Genomic DNA, 15116 nt, shown 5'->3' with positions numbered 1-15116 from the left:
TTGTGGATGTCAAAAACATCTCCTAGTTTGTTGCATTTTTAGTGCTTCAGGCCAACATGCCACTTGTTTGTTTTTTCTCATCATCATTTTCCTTAGTTTTTTTCCTACACTGGGAATTGGAAAACCAATAGCTACAGAACATAAATGGAACAGTCAGAAATGAAACAAATGAAATGTTTAATGAAGTCTGTGTGTGTTTACAGTAATATGTTTGAATGCATTGAATGTACGCATTTCCAAGCAAAGGCTGGAATTACAGGGGTTTTCCTTGAAACCTATTATTAACTGTTGACTGCTAACAAATGACTTTCATTAATATGAGAAACTGCAGTTAGTGAAAAATTTAAATCTATAACTTTGATTTCAAAGAATTGTACAAGTCTGGGCTTTTAATATAGTGGTAAATTCCTAACATCTTGAATTTCCTAAATAGAATGCTTTGTTTTTGGAAAAAAATTTCTTTGGAAAAAATGGTCAGATAAAAAAGACATAAAATATCAGTTTAAGTGACTTGAATGTTTGGCTTTGCTGATGCCTGTCTCTCTTTGTTATTACTTAAAAGCAACCACTTCTCAAAGAGAGAATATAGAGAGCCAAAGCACTCTAGCATGGAACACATTGAATCAAAATGTTTGACATTCAAAACCTCACTATATAGTGGGCTTTCTTTGCTCATTTCCTGCTGTCATAGCAAAAAAAGGAAACTTTTTCCCCAAAAATAGTCATCTGCCAGATGGGAAAGTTACTATTTGAGTGGGTAAGGATAACCAATACCCCCTCACACCCATACCAACCAGAAGAAGCAGGCTCACTCAGAGTGCTGAGATAACCAAAGGCCACAACTTTTTTACTGGTTACAATTGAAAGCAGGGTTGGCAGTCATACATGGGTTCTGGATCAAAGCATTGGACAGCCAGCTGCAGACTGATGCACCAAAGGAGATGAAAGTGCAGTGCAGGTTCCCGTTCTTTCCAGTCAGAAATACCTGCACCACCACATCCCCTAACAACCACACGGTAGACAACCACCCCCCTCCCACTGGGGAAGGGAAGAAAGATAAACATAGCGGATTCAAAACCCATTCCAACTGCACCCAAGTTGTGATAAAGATACAAAGACCAAAACAACTGAATATAATGGTAACATAGTCAACAAATGTAGAGTGGGAGGGAGGGGAGAGCATGAGGGCAACTGAGCTGGGAGAGCCAGGACACCTCCCTATATATGCAGCAGGTGGATCACATGCTGCATATATTGGCTGTCCGATGGGGAAGGGACAGACCGTTCCTGCAGGTACTTTAACTGATCATTTACAGAGAGAGTTTCAAATTAGACTGAGTGCCACCCAAAATCAGCCCAGGGCCACACAAGGTCAAAGAGCAACAGATTGTCTACCGCTTGTATAACATGTACGTTTACTCACAAACATTTCTACTCCAATTTCATTTGTGTATTTGTTTTATTGCTCTTCAGATAATTTTTAAACTAACTTTTTAAAACTTTGGAATTTTTAAAAACATATAATGTAGTTTTTTCATATGATACTCTTTTTGCAAAATGAGGTACAAAAAAATGAAGCAATTTTTTTCCAAATTGAAAGGTCAGCAAGAAATAGTGGTTTCTACAAATATTTGGTGGAGGGAAAAGTCTTCGTTTTCACATCTGATTCATTTTATTGGTAGCAACTCTCACCTGACTCACAGAAGAGTTGTCTTTTGCACTACTCCCTTTTGTACTTCCCCAGCAGTGTCCACCAGTGAATCAAAACTCAACCAGACAATGACTGATTTTACATTCCAGTAAATCTATTGATGTAATCCTAAATGACATCAGTCTTATGGAAAATAATTTGATTTAATGAAAATGTGGCATTGGGAGTTTTATGGGAATGACTGAAAAATGTTTCAGGATGTTCTGTGCTTTAACAGCAATTTTAGTGAAAAACTTGGAAATTTCATACTACTTTCTCAAGGCCTGTTGTTTGTCATGTGGGATGTTTATCATGGGAAAGGATGGAAAGATTCCTGCAATATATTCAGAAGGGGGCCTCTCTGTTTCAGTCATTTCTTTGCCTTAGACGTGCTAAATTTTATCACATAAGTTTCTTGTAGGAGACTCAATTCCATAAGCAAATGTATCTGTACATTCTGAAGTATATAATTATCTCTATACAAATCCAAACAGTCCAGTATAACCACCATATCCACAAGGGATACATTTCTGAACTTATCAGAGAAACAGGAAATCCTGGATAACTGCAAAGCCTATTGAACTGAATGACTTCTGTTGGACATTAGTGTAAAATTGTCTGGAAGACCTAGAAAATTCTTAGAAAGGGCACATTTTGTCAGGTATGGGACCTGCGGGTACACAGTTCATATTCTATTTTCAGCAATTTGAGTTAGAGGTTTATTTAGAAACAAGCATGCCACTCTCTCCTGGAGAAGAAAGAGAACTGATAGCTCTTGTATATGTATGTGTAGTCTCTTGAGCTATCATCATATGCAACTGGGGAGAGGGGAAGAAGCCCGTGCAATCTGCCCTTAGAAGTAGAAAAATGTAATTCAAATTCCCATAATCAACAAGGCTAACCCAAGACTTTTTGCTTTCCCCCATGCTAAGGTCAATATACTGAAACATTTTGCTGCTGTATTCAGAGGTCAGTCCCTTCCGTAATTTATTCCAGCCCTCAGCTTTTATCATTTATGGTGCCAGCTAAAACAGATTGCTTAACCCTACTTCATGGCAAATCAAGCCTTGAATGTTATAAAAAGCTAGCCTAGTGTAGTGATTATGAGCCTGCACTATGAGATGCACAAGATAAAACATTTGTGAGGGGTATATTATTTAGGACACTCATTCAGTATCCTGTCGTCTCTATATCAGGCACCCTCAAACTGCACTCCACCAGCTGTTTGGGCCTCCAACTCCCAGAATTCCTGACCATTGAACAAGCTGGTTAGGGCTTCAAAGAGTTGGAGGTCCAAACAGCTGGAGGGCCGCAGTTTGAGGATGCCTTCTCTATATCATCCCTGATGGTTATATTTTTAGCCGGAATAAAATGAAATGTGGGTGATTTATTCATCAGTTCATGAGGAGCTTAGTTCCTCCTTCAACCCACTTCTCTGCAATTTTATCTTCACAAATGTCAGAGTCAGTTAGGCTGGCTTAACCTCCTTAATTGGCACAAAGTCACACTGTGAACCTCTTAGTTGGGAAAGGATTTGTAGCCAGGTTTTGCTGCTATTAGTCCAAGGACTGCCCCATACTTTCCCTCATTGTTGCCCTTTGAGATACTTAACGATAAAGAAGGTGTATTTCTTGTTCACTTGTTTAGAAAAATAATCCTTACAAAACAGGAAAGTAGCACAACAAAGAGCAAGATAGGCTCGAAGATTTCTTCCTGAACTATTAATTTTTTATTTGCAAATACTTTACTATTGTGTTTAAATGTAGGTAAACATTCCAAAATGAAATAACCCACCTGTAGGTACAGCCCCAGTGATCATCTTGGTATTCTTCCAGTTCATGCTTATCCTGATACATTGTGCATCTATCATTAAAAAGAGAATAAAATAATGTATGTGTGTGTATGTGGGACACACAGTTTTTCACATTGTTGCAGAATTCTCAGAGAAGTCATGTGTTCTGAAAAAGATCTGTTGTCAAATTAGGCAAGCATTTAAACATGTACTTTCTTTCATTCTTTCTCCATAATTATACCATTTATATCAACATGTCAATACAGGTACAAATAGCATGCATTCCAGATGCACTGGAAGCGGCTTAACATGAAGCTGTACATGACATTTTTTTGTGACTTGAGAAACTGCAAGTTGCTTCTGGTGTGAGAGAATTGGCCATCTGCAAGGACGTTGCCCCGGGGACACCCAGATGTTTTACCATCCTGTGGGAGGTTGCTCTCGTGTCTTTGCATGGGAAGCTGGAGCTGACAGACAGGAGCTCACTCCACTCCCTGGTTTCAAACTGCTAACCTTTTGGTCAGCAGTCCTGCGGCATAAGGCTTCAACCCATTGCACCACTGGGGGCTCCAGGAGGTAAATTGAAACCTGTTGATAGATCTCATGATCATCAAGAATGAATTCTGAATTCCAGTTGTGTAACAAAAACCAAAAACATCTGCACTTCTGTGCACTTCCGGGGCCAAATTAGTTGAGATATTAACACTGCCATCTTGCTAGAAAATGAACTCATTGGGGTTTTCTTTTGAGTGAATGCGTGTAGAAATGTACTGTTAATGTATCATCACTGTGTCTAGTTTTTGCTTTTAAATAACAGTGGTGAAAAGGGCAATCAGAACTGGGATTGTAATTGATAGGGGAGTTAACTACCATTTTCCCAAGAGATACTTCTCTCTTTTCTCTGCTAGAAACAAGCTTCCATTGGCACCTATAGAAAATTAAGGGAATACAATGGAAACACATTATCAAGTGGAAAAAAATTCCTCTTTCACAATAAACCCACTTCATGCATTTGCAAGGCTATGTTAAAGTTCAAATTTAGGACACACAAATTAGCCCTTCCCAACATATCCAAAAGTGCTTTTCCCTTATCCTTCAATCCTTGACCTTTCTGTATTGAGCTGAAATACCTGAAGCAGCAATATAGTTGTGGTCAAGAAAAAATTGTAAGAACACTATGTGCAGCTCCAAACCCACATGATAAACAGTCTTCTGAAGACAAGAAAAGGTTTTAAATTGGTGGCAAGCCTGGCATAGGCTTACAAAGACATGTTGGATATGATAACTCAGAGCAAATGAGTTCAAAAAGCTGTGTGTTTTCTTGACTTTACAGACAGAGATGTGTGTATCCTTGCCTTATTAGTTCACAAACATGTTTTGCTGAATACGTATATGTCTAGATGCTTTTCCTCAGGGAGACACATTGTCATCACCCAGTCAATGGCATTATCTTATCACAGTTCAGTAAGATAATGCCATCAAGTTTCTATATTCTACATTGTGGTAAGGAACACAAATAACGTAGACTACAGTGCTTCACTTTTGTGCTTTAGAACAAATAAAAAGAAATTATACCATTCTACAACAGGGAGGTTATAAGGTTACTGTATAAAACTGTATTTTTAGACAGCTTAATTGCAAAGAAAATACGTTTTTGTTTTTTAAAAAGAAATATTTGCAATGCTAGTTCATTGTGACCCTGTGAACTTTTCTTTTTTAATTGGTCCCTCAGACATTCTGGCAGCTTATCCGTTAGGGTGCCCTTTAAAAGTTGGCGTGACTGTATATCCATGGATTTATCCAAATATACACAATGAAAGTTAAACACTGGAGGTTGCTTGTGTAGCCACCTTAGCTTTTCATGACGTATTAGCATATGTAGCACCAAACCAAGTTGCTAAATTGCAACATCTTTGGGACGAGAAAACTGGGTCCAAACTTTTGTGGGAAGGAACTATTTTTTAAAAATCTCACCAAGCACAAGGGTGAAACAAAATATTCTGGTTTTGCCTCTTTCCACATCCCCTTTGCTGGAGCTCCAAGGCTGAGGGTAGTAAGGAGTGAGTATGAACCAACTGGACTTTGAATCTCCCAGTTCCTGATCTTCCTACAACTTTGTTAGATTGTACAGAAGCTGTTGCTTGTATTCATGCTGCAGAGACACTCTTAAAGAACTACTGTTATATAGGAAAGAACCAGGTTTGTTAATTACAAGTACACTGCAAAGAAGGAGATGGTTGGTTGAGGTGAGCAGAAAAATCACTCTGTTGATGAGGACACAACAGAGGAGGCAAAGCAGAAAGAAAATATACCAAGGAAACCTAACTGTCTTGTTTTTCTTGCCACATAGCTGCTTTTATAAGTATGGTTTGGCTTTTCTCCACTACCAAGAAAAACATTTTTAAAGGGATGGATAATCAGCCTTACACCCTTATAGAGAAAATAAAAACCCACTCCTGCAGGGATAAAAATAGCATTCTAGATGAGAATTTTTCTTTCTCCTCTTCCATGTTGTGGTTTTGGATAAACATGATCATGCAGTTTATAAAGATACCATTTTCTGTTCACCACATTTCAAAATGTAATGTCAAACCCCCAGAGAAGGGACAAAATATTTAAAAGCAAAACTTCTTTTTTTAAATGTATCTCCCAGTTGTGAATCAAGATGGCCAACCCTTGATTGAAGGCAAGTTGAAAGAAAAGCAAATCCGATGGAAGTTCATCAAAAGGTGGAAGACACGGTATTTCACTCTCGCAGGCAACCAACTTCTCTTTCGCAAAGGAAAGTCTGTGAGTTGCTGGGGGAATGTTATTTTATTTCAAAGTGTTTTTTCTGATATAAGACTCTAAATTACTCAGTGAAAAGTTTCTTTATCACACACGGTAATTTGTAAAACTCACAAGGATACTTTACAAGTTATTGTGCAAAAGCTTATGCATGCATGTATGCCTTCAAGTGTCCTGTTGACTTATGATGACTACATGAATTTCATGTGGTCCGTTTTCTTGAGCAAAGAATATTCACAGGTGATTTGCCATTTCCTTCCCCTGAAATATAGCCCACAGCACCTGATATTCCTAGACAGTCCCCCATCCATGTTCTAACCAAGGCTGGCCCTCTTTACCTTCCAAGATCAGACAGCAGCTGATGTCTTTAGGGCATTGAAAAAAAATTACTATACATGAATTACTAATGATGAGCCCATATTTATACCCATCAGTGTTTCCTTCTATGCCCTAATTAGGTTACTTGAAAAGACAACTTAAACATAACCTATGGATTTATTTGTAAAATAATTTATGATCTTGTTCTGGTTCTGACGTGTGAGCTTGGTTCTGAAATCCTCAGTTGTTCATGCATTCAAAGACACTGAGCTATTTAACTAATAGTGTTCCATTTGGTGAGCCTCATTTAAAAAAATGAAATGAAATAATGTTTTCCCGCCTATGGCTCATCCCATTAATTGATAGGTGCCCTTTTAGAATATGTTAAATTTTTATCCATTTTCTTGTAATCTGTTCATGGCATAAATGTTTGGCTTTGAACAAGGATTCTCTGTGATGGAAGGTAATAAAATCTGCTTTTCTAATAGAACAGGAAGCACATTAAAGAACTTCTAGTCCCAATAAATAAACAAACCACAAATACTATGGGTTTGTAAATGATCTCATTTGTTAATTAAAGGGATCAGTATCTTTTGGCAATCAAGTGAATTTAGAAGGAATTGCTGGACAAATCATTTTGATGAATCAAACAGTTTTAAAAGAGAGAGCCAGGAGGTGAAGAGAGTAATTTGCCTTCTTTTAGATTAACATGAAGCAGCAGACAGGATTTTAGCCATAGCTATTAAAGTCTCGTTATAATTTTCTGAATTAAGATGTCCATTTGTGTGGAGACATCCCAGCTAAAGGTCTTAATCTATCACCATTACTCAGTCCTTTGATCAAAGTCAGAAATAAAGCACACGCACTAAATAATGGGATGTTTATGAAATGTCAGCAGTTGTGGATCCATCCACTTGTTAAAGGTTTGCATTCAATACTATGTTGTATCCAGCTTGGTTACACCTTAGAAGTTTACTTGATACAAGGAATCAAAGAAACCTTAAAGTTTCAAACAAAGTATCCATCATATATATCAGTAACAACCACAGGTGCTAAGCCATGATGATGATTTCATTAGTTTAATTTATATCCTATCTCTCCCCTGAATGGAACCCAAAGATAAACAAGTAAGAGCAAAGTACATGAATTAAAAAGTAAAATGTTTAAACAAAAATAAGATACCATGTTAAAGTTTCCAGATTAAAAAATTACCTGCTAATTAGCTAGATAAGCACCAAAGTTACATAGCTATGTAGTTTCTTCAATCCTGACCCAATAAAATCATCATTTACAAACCCCTATTGATCACAGCAGCAGCTGCCTAGTAAATAGGTATTGGTAGATTTTCATGGTCCTTATGTGTTCCCTAAGATAGTAAATATATAAGGGTCATAAATGTGAACCAACCACAAATGCACAATTCTAGGTGATATATTCATAGATGTTGGACCTTTCTCTGAAGATCAATGCTTGGTCATGGGGATTTGAACACTGGCTGACTTTGGGCAAGTCACATTCTATTAGCTTCAAAGTATGCCAAAAGCTGCCCCGTTCTGAACAAAGAAAGTGGTTAGGGTCATCATGATTCGGATATGATTTGAAGGCAACAAGAAATCTGTTACAGGATGTGTCAGAATGGGAGTCAATTTTCACACAATATCACCAAGAGAAATATAACATAGCTTTGGTTTTAAGGAACACTGGTTTAAAAAAAAAGATGAATCAAGACCATACCTCCTTTCAATGTAATGTGGTCCTAATCATATGGGAGATTAGCTAAAGTGCTGGTTCACAGAAGACAATAACAGGCAGGTATCTCTCTCCTCTCCCCTCCCCCTTGCCCAGTAATTTATCTGGATGTTATAAGCTCACAGTAAATTAACCATGACTCTAAGTTAAGTTTCTCATATATTAACTACCCACCTCTCTACCACAATTTGTTTTAGCAAAGTTAAGTGGCAAAGGGGTCATTACAGGTGAATTAGACTAGAGGTCTGTTGGATATATTTCTGTGCCAGGTTGTCTCTGAAAATGAACAGAACACATCAGGGTCTAGGGTTATCCGTTGGGCATCTTTCAAATGCATTAAGGCTGCTTAAAAACCAAGTAGGAAAATTGTCTAAATCCTGCATTTCTGGATTCAGTTAGAGAGCTGTTGTAACATATGTCTTGGTGCTGAAAGAAAAAAAAAACTCATGCATTAGCCTATGCAAAAAAAAAAAAAATGGATGTCCTATGAAGCATCTACTCCTAAAAACTGGCTCCAGAGAGCGAAGTATGTATTTAAGAGTTATCTCCCTAGAGCTTTTTGATTATATTATCCACATTCCGCCCTCCACATTCATGGTAGTTAGGGGTCCAAGATTCCCGTAAAAGTGGAAAGACAGTGAATATAGACTAGAAATGCTGAGATGTTTTTAATCTGCATGATTTAATCCAGCATGATTTTATGGCCAACTTCCAACAAAAGCTGACAGTCCAGCATGATTTTGGGGTCAATTTATGCTGGGAGCTGACCATATATTGTGCTATAGAATCTAGAAATACCTACAGAGAACATTTTTTTCTATTGTGTGTAGGGCAATGATGATAGCAAATGCAACAACCATAAATAATCAAATTCATGCAAATTTAACTTGCAATTGTGGAAGAACAACCGTCTACGTCAGTGGCTCTCAACCTGGGGTCCCCAAATGTTTTTGGCCTTCAACTCCCAGAAATCCTAACAGCTGGTAAACTGGCTGAGATTTCTGGGAGTTGTAGGCCAAAAACATCTGGGGACCCCAGGTTGAGAACCACGGGTGTAAGTATTTCTATTGCTGTTATGTTTGTTTAATTGCTGTGGCTTTTCCTGAAATATCATGGGACCTGAAGCTTGATAGAAGTACTAAGAATGTTCACCTAAACCTTCTCTTATAATTATACTCCCCTGCATTAATGGAAAGAAAAAAATTGCTTGTTCAGCTAGTGTACATCCATGCTATGGATAAGAGAACCTGGTAAGAAAAAAATCATTTGGATAATCTGAAAGCCCTTTTGACACAATAATGAATTGTGCCTCTTCAGAAAGAGTCTTGAGCTCCATTTCTCCCTCTTTCATTTCTTATTCTATTTCAGAAAGATGACCCAGATGACTGTCCCATTGAGCTGAGCAAGGTCCAGAGTGTCAAAGTAGTGACCAAGAAGCGCAGAGATCGCAGCCTTCCTCGGGCCTTTGAAATCTTCACAGACAGCAAAACATATGTTTTCAAGGCCAAGGATGAAAAGAACGCTGAGGAATGGCTCCAGTGCATTAATGTAGCAGTTGCACAAGCAAAAGAAAGAGAAAGCAGGGAGGCAACCACATACTTGTAAGAACTGTAAGCATGGTTGTGTTGCCTTTTGCCCTGTGATGCAACTGGTCTTTGTGACGCCATTTCCCAGGAAGGACCCATTGCATCCCTTCCCATGGTATTTTAGTCCACTACATAGGGAAAAAACAACTGCTTCTTACCTGAAAGGACAGATGAAGAATGCATTGGTTTTCTGACTATGGCTCTCCTTGGAAGAATTAAAAAAGTGGAGCACGTACTTCTGTACCTAAAGTATGACTGAATAACACATGCAATTGTGCCTAATTTGTCTTTGTCTTGGTGAGAATATAGTTTATGAAATGTATAATACAAATGTGTCCCTTTGTGTGAACATGAGAGCTATTTTGGCTGTTACTAAGCCATTAGGTTATTATCATATTTACTGGTAAAATACGTGCTATATGAAAAGCCAAGCAATCGTAACTGTAAATATCATGAGATGAATTATACTTGTAAGCACAACTGCCATTTGATCTTCCTATCTTCTTTGGAGAGGAACAAGGAACTATCAGTGTCTCTTAATATATTGCCTTAATATACTGCCTTTCAATTCACACTGCCTTTTGGTGTATTTTGAATGGCTTTGTACATTGCTGTTAACTGTCATCAAGTTGACTTCAACTTGGGGCAACTTCATGAAGTTGAGCTCTGCTCACCCTATCCTCAATAGCCCTGCCCTGGTTTTATAGACTCAGAGCTGTTGCTTACCTGGTTGAAGGTAGCTCTCTGAAATATGGTCTTCTTCTTTTCCTACTGCCTTCTATCTTCCTAAACATTATCGTCTTTTCTAGTGAGTCATGTGTATGCACCTATGAGTGAACTATTGGGATTCAGTCTGTTATTGTGTAAGTGGTATAATTTAACCGTTTAGATTACTTCTATGCTTCATTTTACAAAAACACTAGAGGTGAGAGGTTTTAGCACGTTAACTGTACACATCCTGATTCTATTCCACCACTGACTTTGTTGGGCATTGCAGATGATCATCCGTTTTATGTACTAAACTCAGCTAAAATTATTCATGAACTCAGACAAAAGCAGTATATGAATTGAAACTGGATCATGCATTTGTCTTGGCCTAAAGCAGTGTCCCTCACACCTGACCATTGAAAAGTCTTAGCACTTAGACCAGGGGTCCCCAAACTAAGGCCCGGGGGCCGGATGCGGCCCTCCAAGGTCATTTACCTGGCCCCCGCCCTCATTTATAATATAATAGTTTTATATCAGTTTTAATAATATAATATATTGTATATACATATGATATTGATAATAATATTATCATTTTATACAATACTAATTTTTAATACCATATAATAATATTAATTATATGTTATATATTACATATAATATTACAGTATAGTGGTATAGTTCAATATAGTAATATATAATGCTAATATTGTACTATGCTAATAATATAATATATTGTATGTACATACAGCTGCTCTTCGGGGTGAGAAGGGTGGGATATAAATGTAGTAAATAAATGTAGTAAATGAATAAATAAATAATTTTGGACTTGGGCTCACCTAAAGTCTGACATGACTTGAAGACACACAACAACAATAACAATCCTAATTAACCTGACTTTCTCATTGGCCAGAAGCAGGCCCACACTTCCTATTGAAATCCTCATAGGTTTATGTTGGTTAAAATTATTTTCATTTTTAAATATTGTATTGGTCTTTCATTGTTATTGTTGTTGTTTTGCACTACAAATAAGATATGTGCAGTGTGCATAGGAATTTGCTCGTTTTTTGTTTTTTTTCAAATGATAATTCGGCCCCTCAACAGTCTGAAGGATTGTGGACCGGCCCTCTGCTTAAAAAGTTTGGGGACCCCTGACTTAGACTGTATGAGCCCCAATTCTATTACACCTCTAGCTTGGTCTGACTTTTCAGATAATGATATGTCTTATGAATCCAGCCTCTGCTAAACTATGTGAGTTTAGAAAAACTGTGTTAAATTCATCTGGCACTTCATTAGGAAAGTCCAATGATGGTAACACTACAGGGAAAACATTGAAAATTCAAGCATAGTACACATGTGGCTTTACCTTCCTGCTGGAAAAATCCCAACACAGAAGACTGCCTTATCCCTGCATGATTATTGTGATGTGGTCTGTGACTTAAAGGCCAGGCTTTTTTGCTAAATAGCATGACCAAATTGCCAGAATTTGAATGCTATTTTATTTTATTCAATGTTGGTTTCAAGATGGATTTTTGTTTGTTTGTTTTCCCTATGTGTTACATGTCCTCTATTATTACTATTTTAACTAATTGCATTTTCAGCTCCATTATATTTACATTTTAAACTCTTTGTCCCTATTCCCTATTAGAACAGAGTTGGAATAGGCTTAATGCATTTGCTCAAAGTTGGCCTCTCATAACTTAGTTTTTTCTACCTCCTTTGTGGCTATTGTCATTACTCTGATTTCAGCTTGCAAACGTCACAGGCAGAGTTCTGACCTGTTTCCTTATGTGATTTCTAAAGCACCATATGTAGAATAAATGATAATGATGACAGTTATTTATAGTATAAGGAAATTAAATTAAGTTATGTTTTATGAATAATAAAAATAGATTTCTGCCTTCAAGAAGCTAATGCTGTACACAGTATATGGATGTACCGGTCAAAGGAGAAGATAGAAACAGGAAGAGACAAATAGGAGAAGGATTCAATCTCAAAGATTAACAAAAATGGATTTTGTCACACCTTTACTATGCTAAATAATTATTCCCATCATCCTACAATATTATCAGAGCTTGGAAGTAATTTAAGTAATGTTTTATAAATAACATTACATGAAACACAACTTCTTGAGTAATTAGGGGAATAATGAGTCCTGTTTTGAAAAATCATGTAGTAACAAATAACCTTTCATACTTTTGTAATGGTATGAATATGTCTTTCCTCATTATCACATTATTTCAGAAATAATAATAATCATAATAATAATAACTTTATTTTTATATCCCGTCTCCATCTCCCTGCAGGGACTCAGGGCGGCTAACATGGGGCACAACATCATTGACAAATAATATTAAAACAGGCAAAACATACAGTATTTATATGTAATAACATACTAACAAGATAAAATAAGAGGTCACCAATTAAAAACAGAACAAATATTAACCTAAAAACAACTGGGCCAAAGTGCAAGGAGTGTATATTGTAAACCTGATGGTGAGAAAGTGCTGCAGTATTTAATGGGAGAATTGGAGGTGGGATATGCAGTGAAAATTATTCCCAACTGATGGAACAGAGTAGAAATGTGTAGGAAAAAATGATTGTCAACCTGTCATTGGGATCAATTATTCAAAGGCGCACGGGAAAAGCCACATTTTAAAATCTTTCTTAAAAGCTGACATGATGGATGCCTGCCTGATGTCCCTGGGAAGGGAATTCCAGAGCCAAGGGACCACCACAGAGAAGGCCCTCTCCCTCGTTCCTACAAGCCATGCTTGTGACGGAGGTGGGAGCGAGAGAAGTGCCTCCCCCGAAGATCGAAGAGATTGCGTAGGTTCATAGGACGAAATTCTTTCATGAAGGTAGACGGATCCCGAACCATTGGGGCTTTACAGGTGATCACCTGCACCTTAAATTGGGACCAGAAAATGATCAGCAGGCAATGGAGTTCCTTAAACAGGGGGGTTGACCGCTCCCTGTAATTCGCTCCAAACCTTTGGGGAGAACTCTTGAATGATTTGCATCCTCACCCCATCCCCCAAAATTAGATCATTTAAAATATCCCTCAAAGAAAAATAACATAGAATCATAGAGTTGAAGGACGCCTCATTGTATCGGAACACCCTCTTTCTCAGTGCAGGATCTCCAGCTAAAACCATTCCCAACAGGTAGTTGTCTAGTTTTTTTTAGAAAACATCAAGTGAAGGAGAGACCACCACCGCTCTGGGCAATTGGTTCCATTGCCAAACTGCTCTTACTGTCAAAGTCTTTCTTCTAACATTCAATTGAAATCTAGCCTTCGGTAACTTCAGACCATTAGATCCAGTCCTACCCTTTGGGGCAGAGGAGAACACATGTAATGGAATAAGTAAAGCAACAAGCAATGATATACATTGATGAGCTTCACCATGAGATATTTAGCAATAACTTCTACATTTTATAATTGTCCATTTTTCTTCTTTCTAGTGACCTTAAACCATTCTTCTTTATATAGCATTCAATGTAATAGTTCCATGCACTTTTAAAGATTTCATTTCCTTCTTTACTTTGGTGTATATTGATAGGGATATACAACAAACCTAGATCTATATACAATTGCTAGTTCCACTTGGAGCTGATGGATGAAATTAGTGGAACCTCCATAGGTTCCTACTGATACAGCTGGGTCTAACCACTGCATTTCGACCACAAATATTTTATACTTTTGCATTAATCATGGCACAGAGAAAGTAATAGCACTTATATTCTTTTATTAGTGATTTTTAAATAAATACTAATTTCTTTTCATAATGAAGGAAGTGTTCATTTGTGTTTGTAATGTCTATATTGTACAAGCCGGCTACAGACTCTCTGTCTCTAAAGCTTACTAAGCATGTTTCATGGATGTAGTGTGGATAGCTTCATGATTTTTTGAAGGCAAATGAAAGTAAAATTGAGTTAGGATCTGGAAGTTATTGTTGGCCCAGTTTCATGCTTTTAATATTGCAAGATTCTTAAGAGTTTAGTTGTTCTGGTGAGAGCTGTGGTTCAACATGTGGAAGATCTTAGTTTGTGGAAGGCTGGTCTAAACAGACCACTTTTCCCAGTATACAAACACTCTCTATATCATAACTCAAAGAATTAAAGCAAAACGAAAAAGGAAGATAAATCAGTTCAGGATTTTTTCCAGGTTTTTAAAAGCCTCTTCTGAGCCTGAGTGTCTACATTTATTTTGCTGAAGGTGGCTGAACAACACATCTGAGGGTGTAGCAAGGCAACCAGAGGGCAAAGATTACTAACAAGGAAGAACACAGAAAACTACCATTGTAAACACAGAATCCCAGGAATATATGTTCTGAGTTTAGAACACAACAAAGGAGCCTGCTAGGAAGGGCACAACTCCACCTGTCCTCCTCCTCTTGATTCCTGTAAATTGAGTACAAATGGCCCTTGTACTTTGAACTCGGTTTGCAGCAACTAAAGTTAACCAAGGACAAAGGAGGGCAGTGGC

At 37.5% G+C, this 15116-nt stretch overlaps 1 protein-coding gene across 5 annotated transcripts in view; it reads left to right on the top strand.

The window, feature by feature from the left end:
* The window catches only part of veph1 (ventricular zone expressed PH domain containing 1), a 150524-nt gene extending 136104 nt beyond the window's left edge, over positions 1-14420 (top strand). For 4 of the 5 annotated variants that reach the window (XM_062976703.1, XM_062976704.1, XM_062976705.1 and 1 more), the window contains 2 exons: positions 6136-6272; positions 9705-14420. In XM_062976703.1, the coding sequence (XP_062832773.1) occupies positions 6136-6272; positions 9705-9941 (374 nt within the window). In that variant the 3' untranslated portion in view covers positions 9942-14420. Of the gene's footprint in view, positions 1-3748; positions 4059-6135; positions 6273-9704 lie in introns of those variants that run through there. The other variant, XR_010004783.1, reaches the window with a different exon arrangement.
* Positions 14421-15116: the final 696 nt, after the last annotated feature.

Source organism: Anolis carolinensis, chromosome 3, assembly GCF_035594765.1.
Source record: "Anolis carolinensis isolate JA03-04 chromosome 3, rAnoCar3.1.pri, whole genome shotgun sequence".
Classification (NCBI taxonomy): domain Eukaryota; kingdom Metazoa; phylum Chordata; class Lepidosauria; order Squamata; family Dactyloidae; genus Anolis; species Anolis carolinensis.
This window is presented reverse-complemented; position numbering and strand designations above follow the sequence as displayed.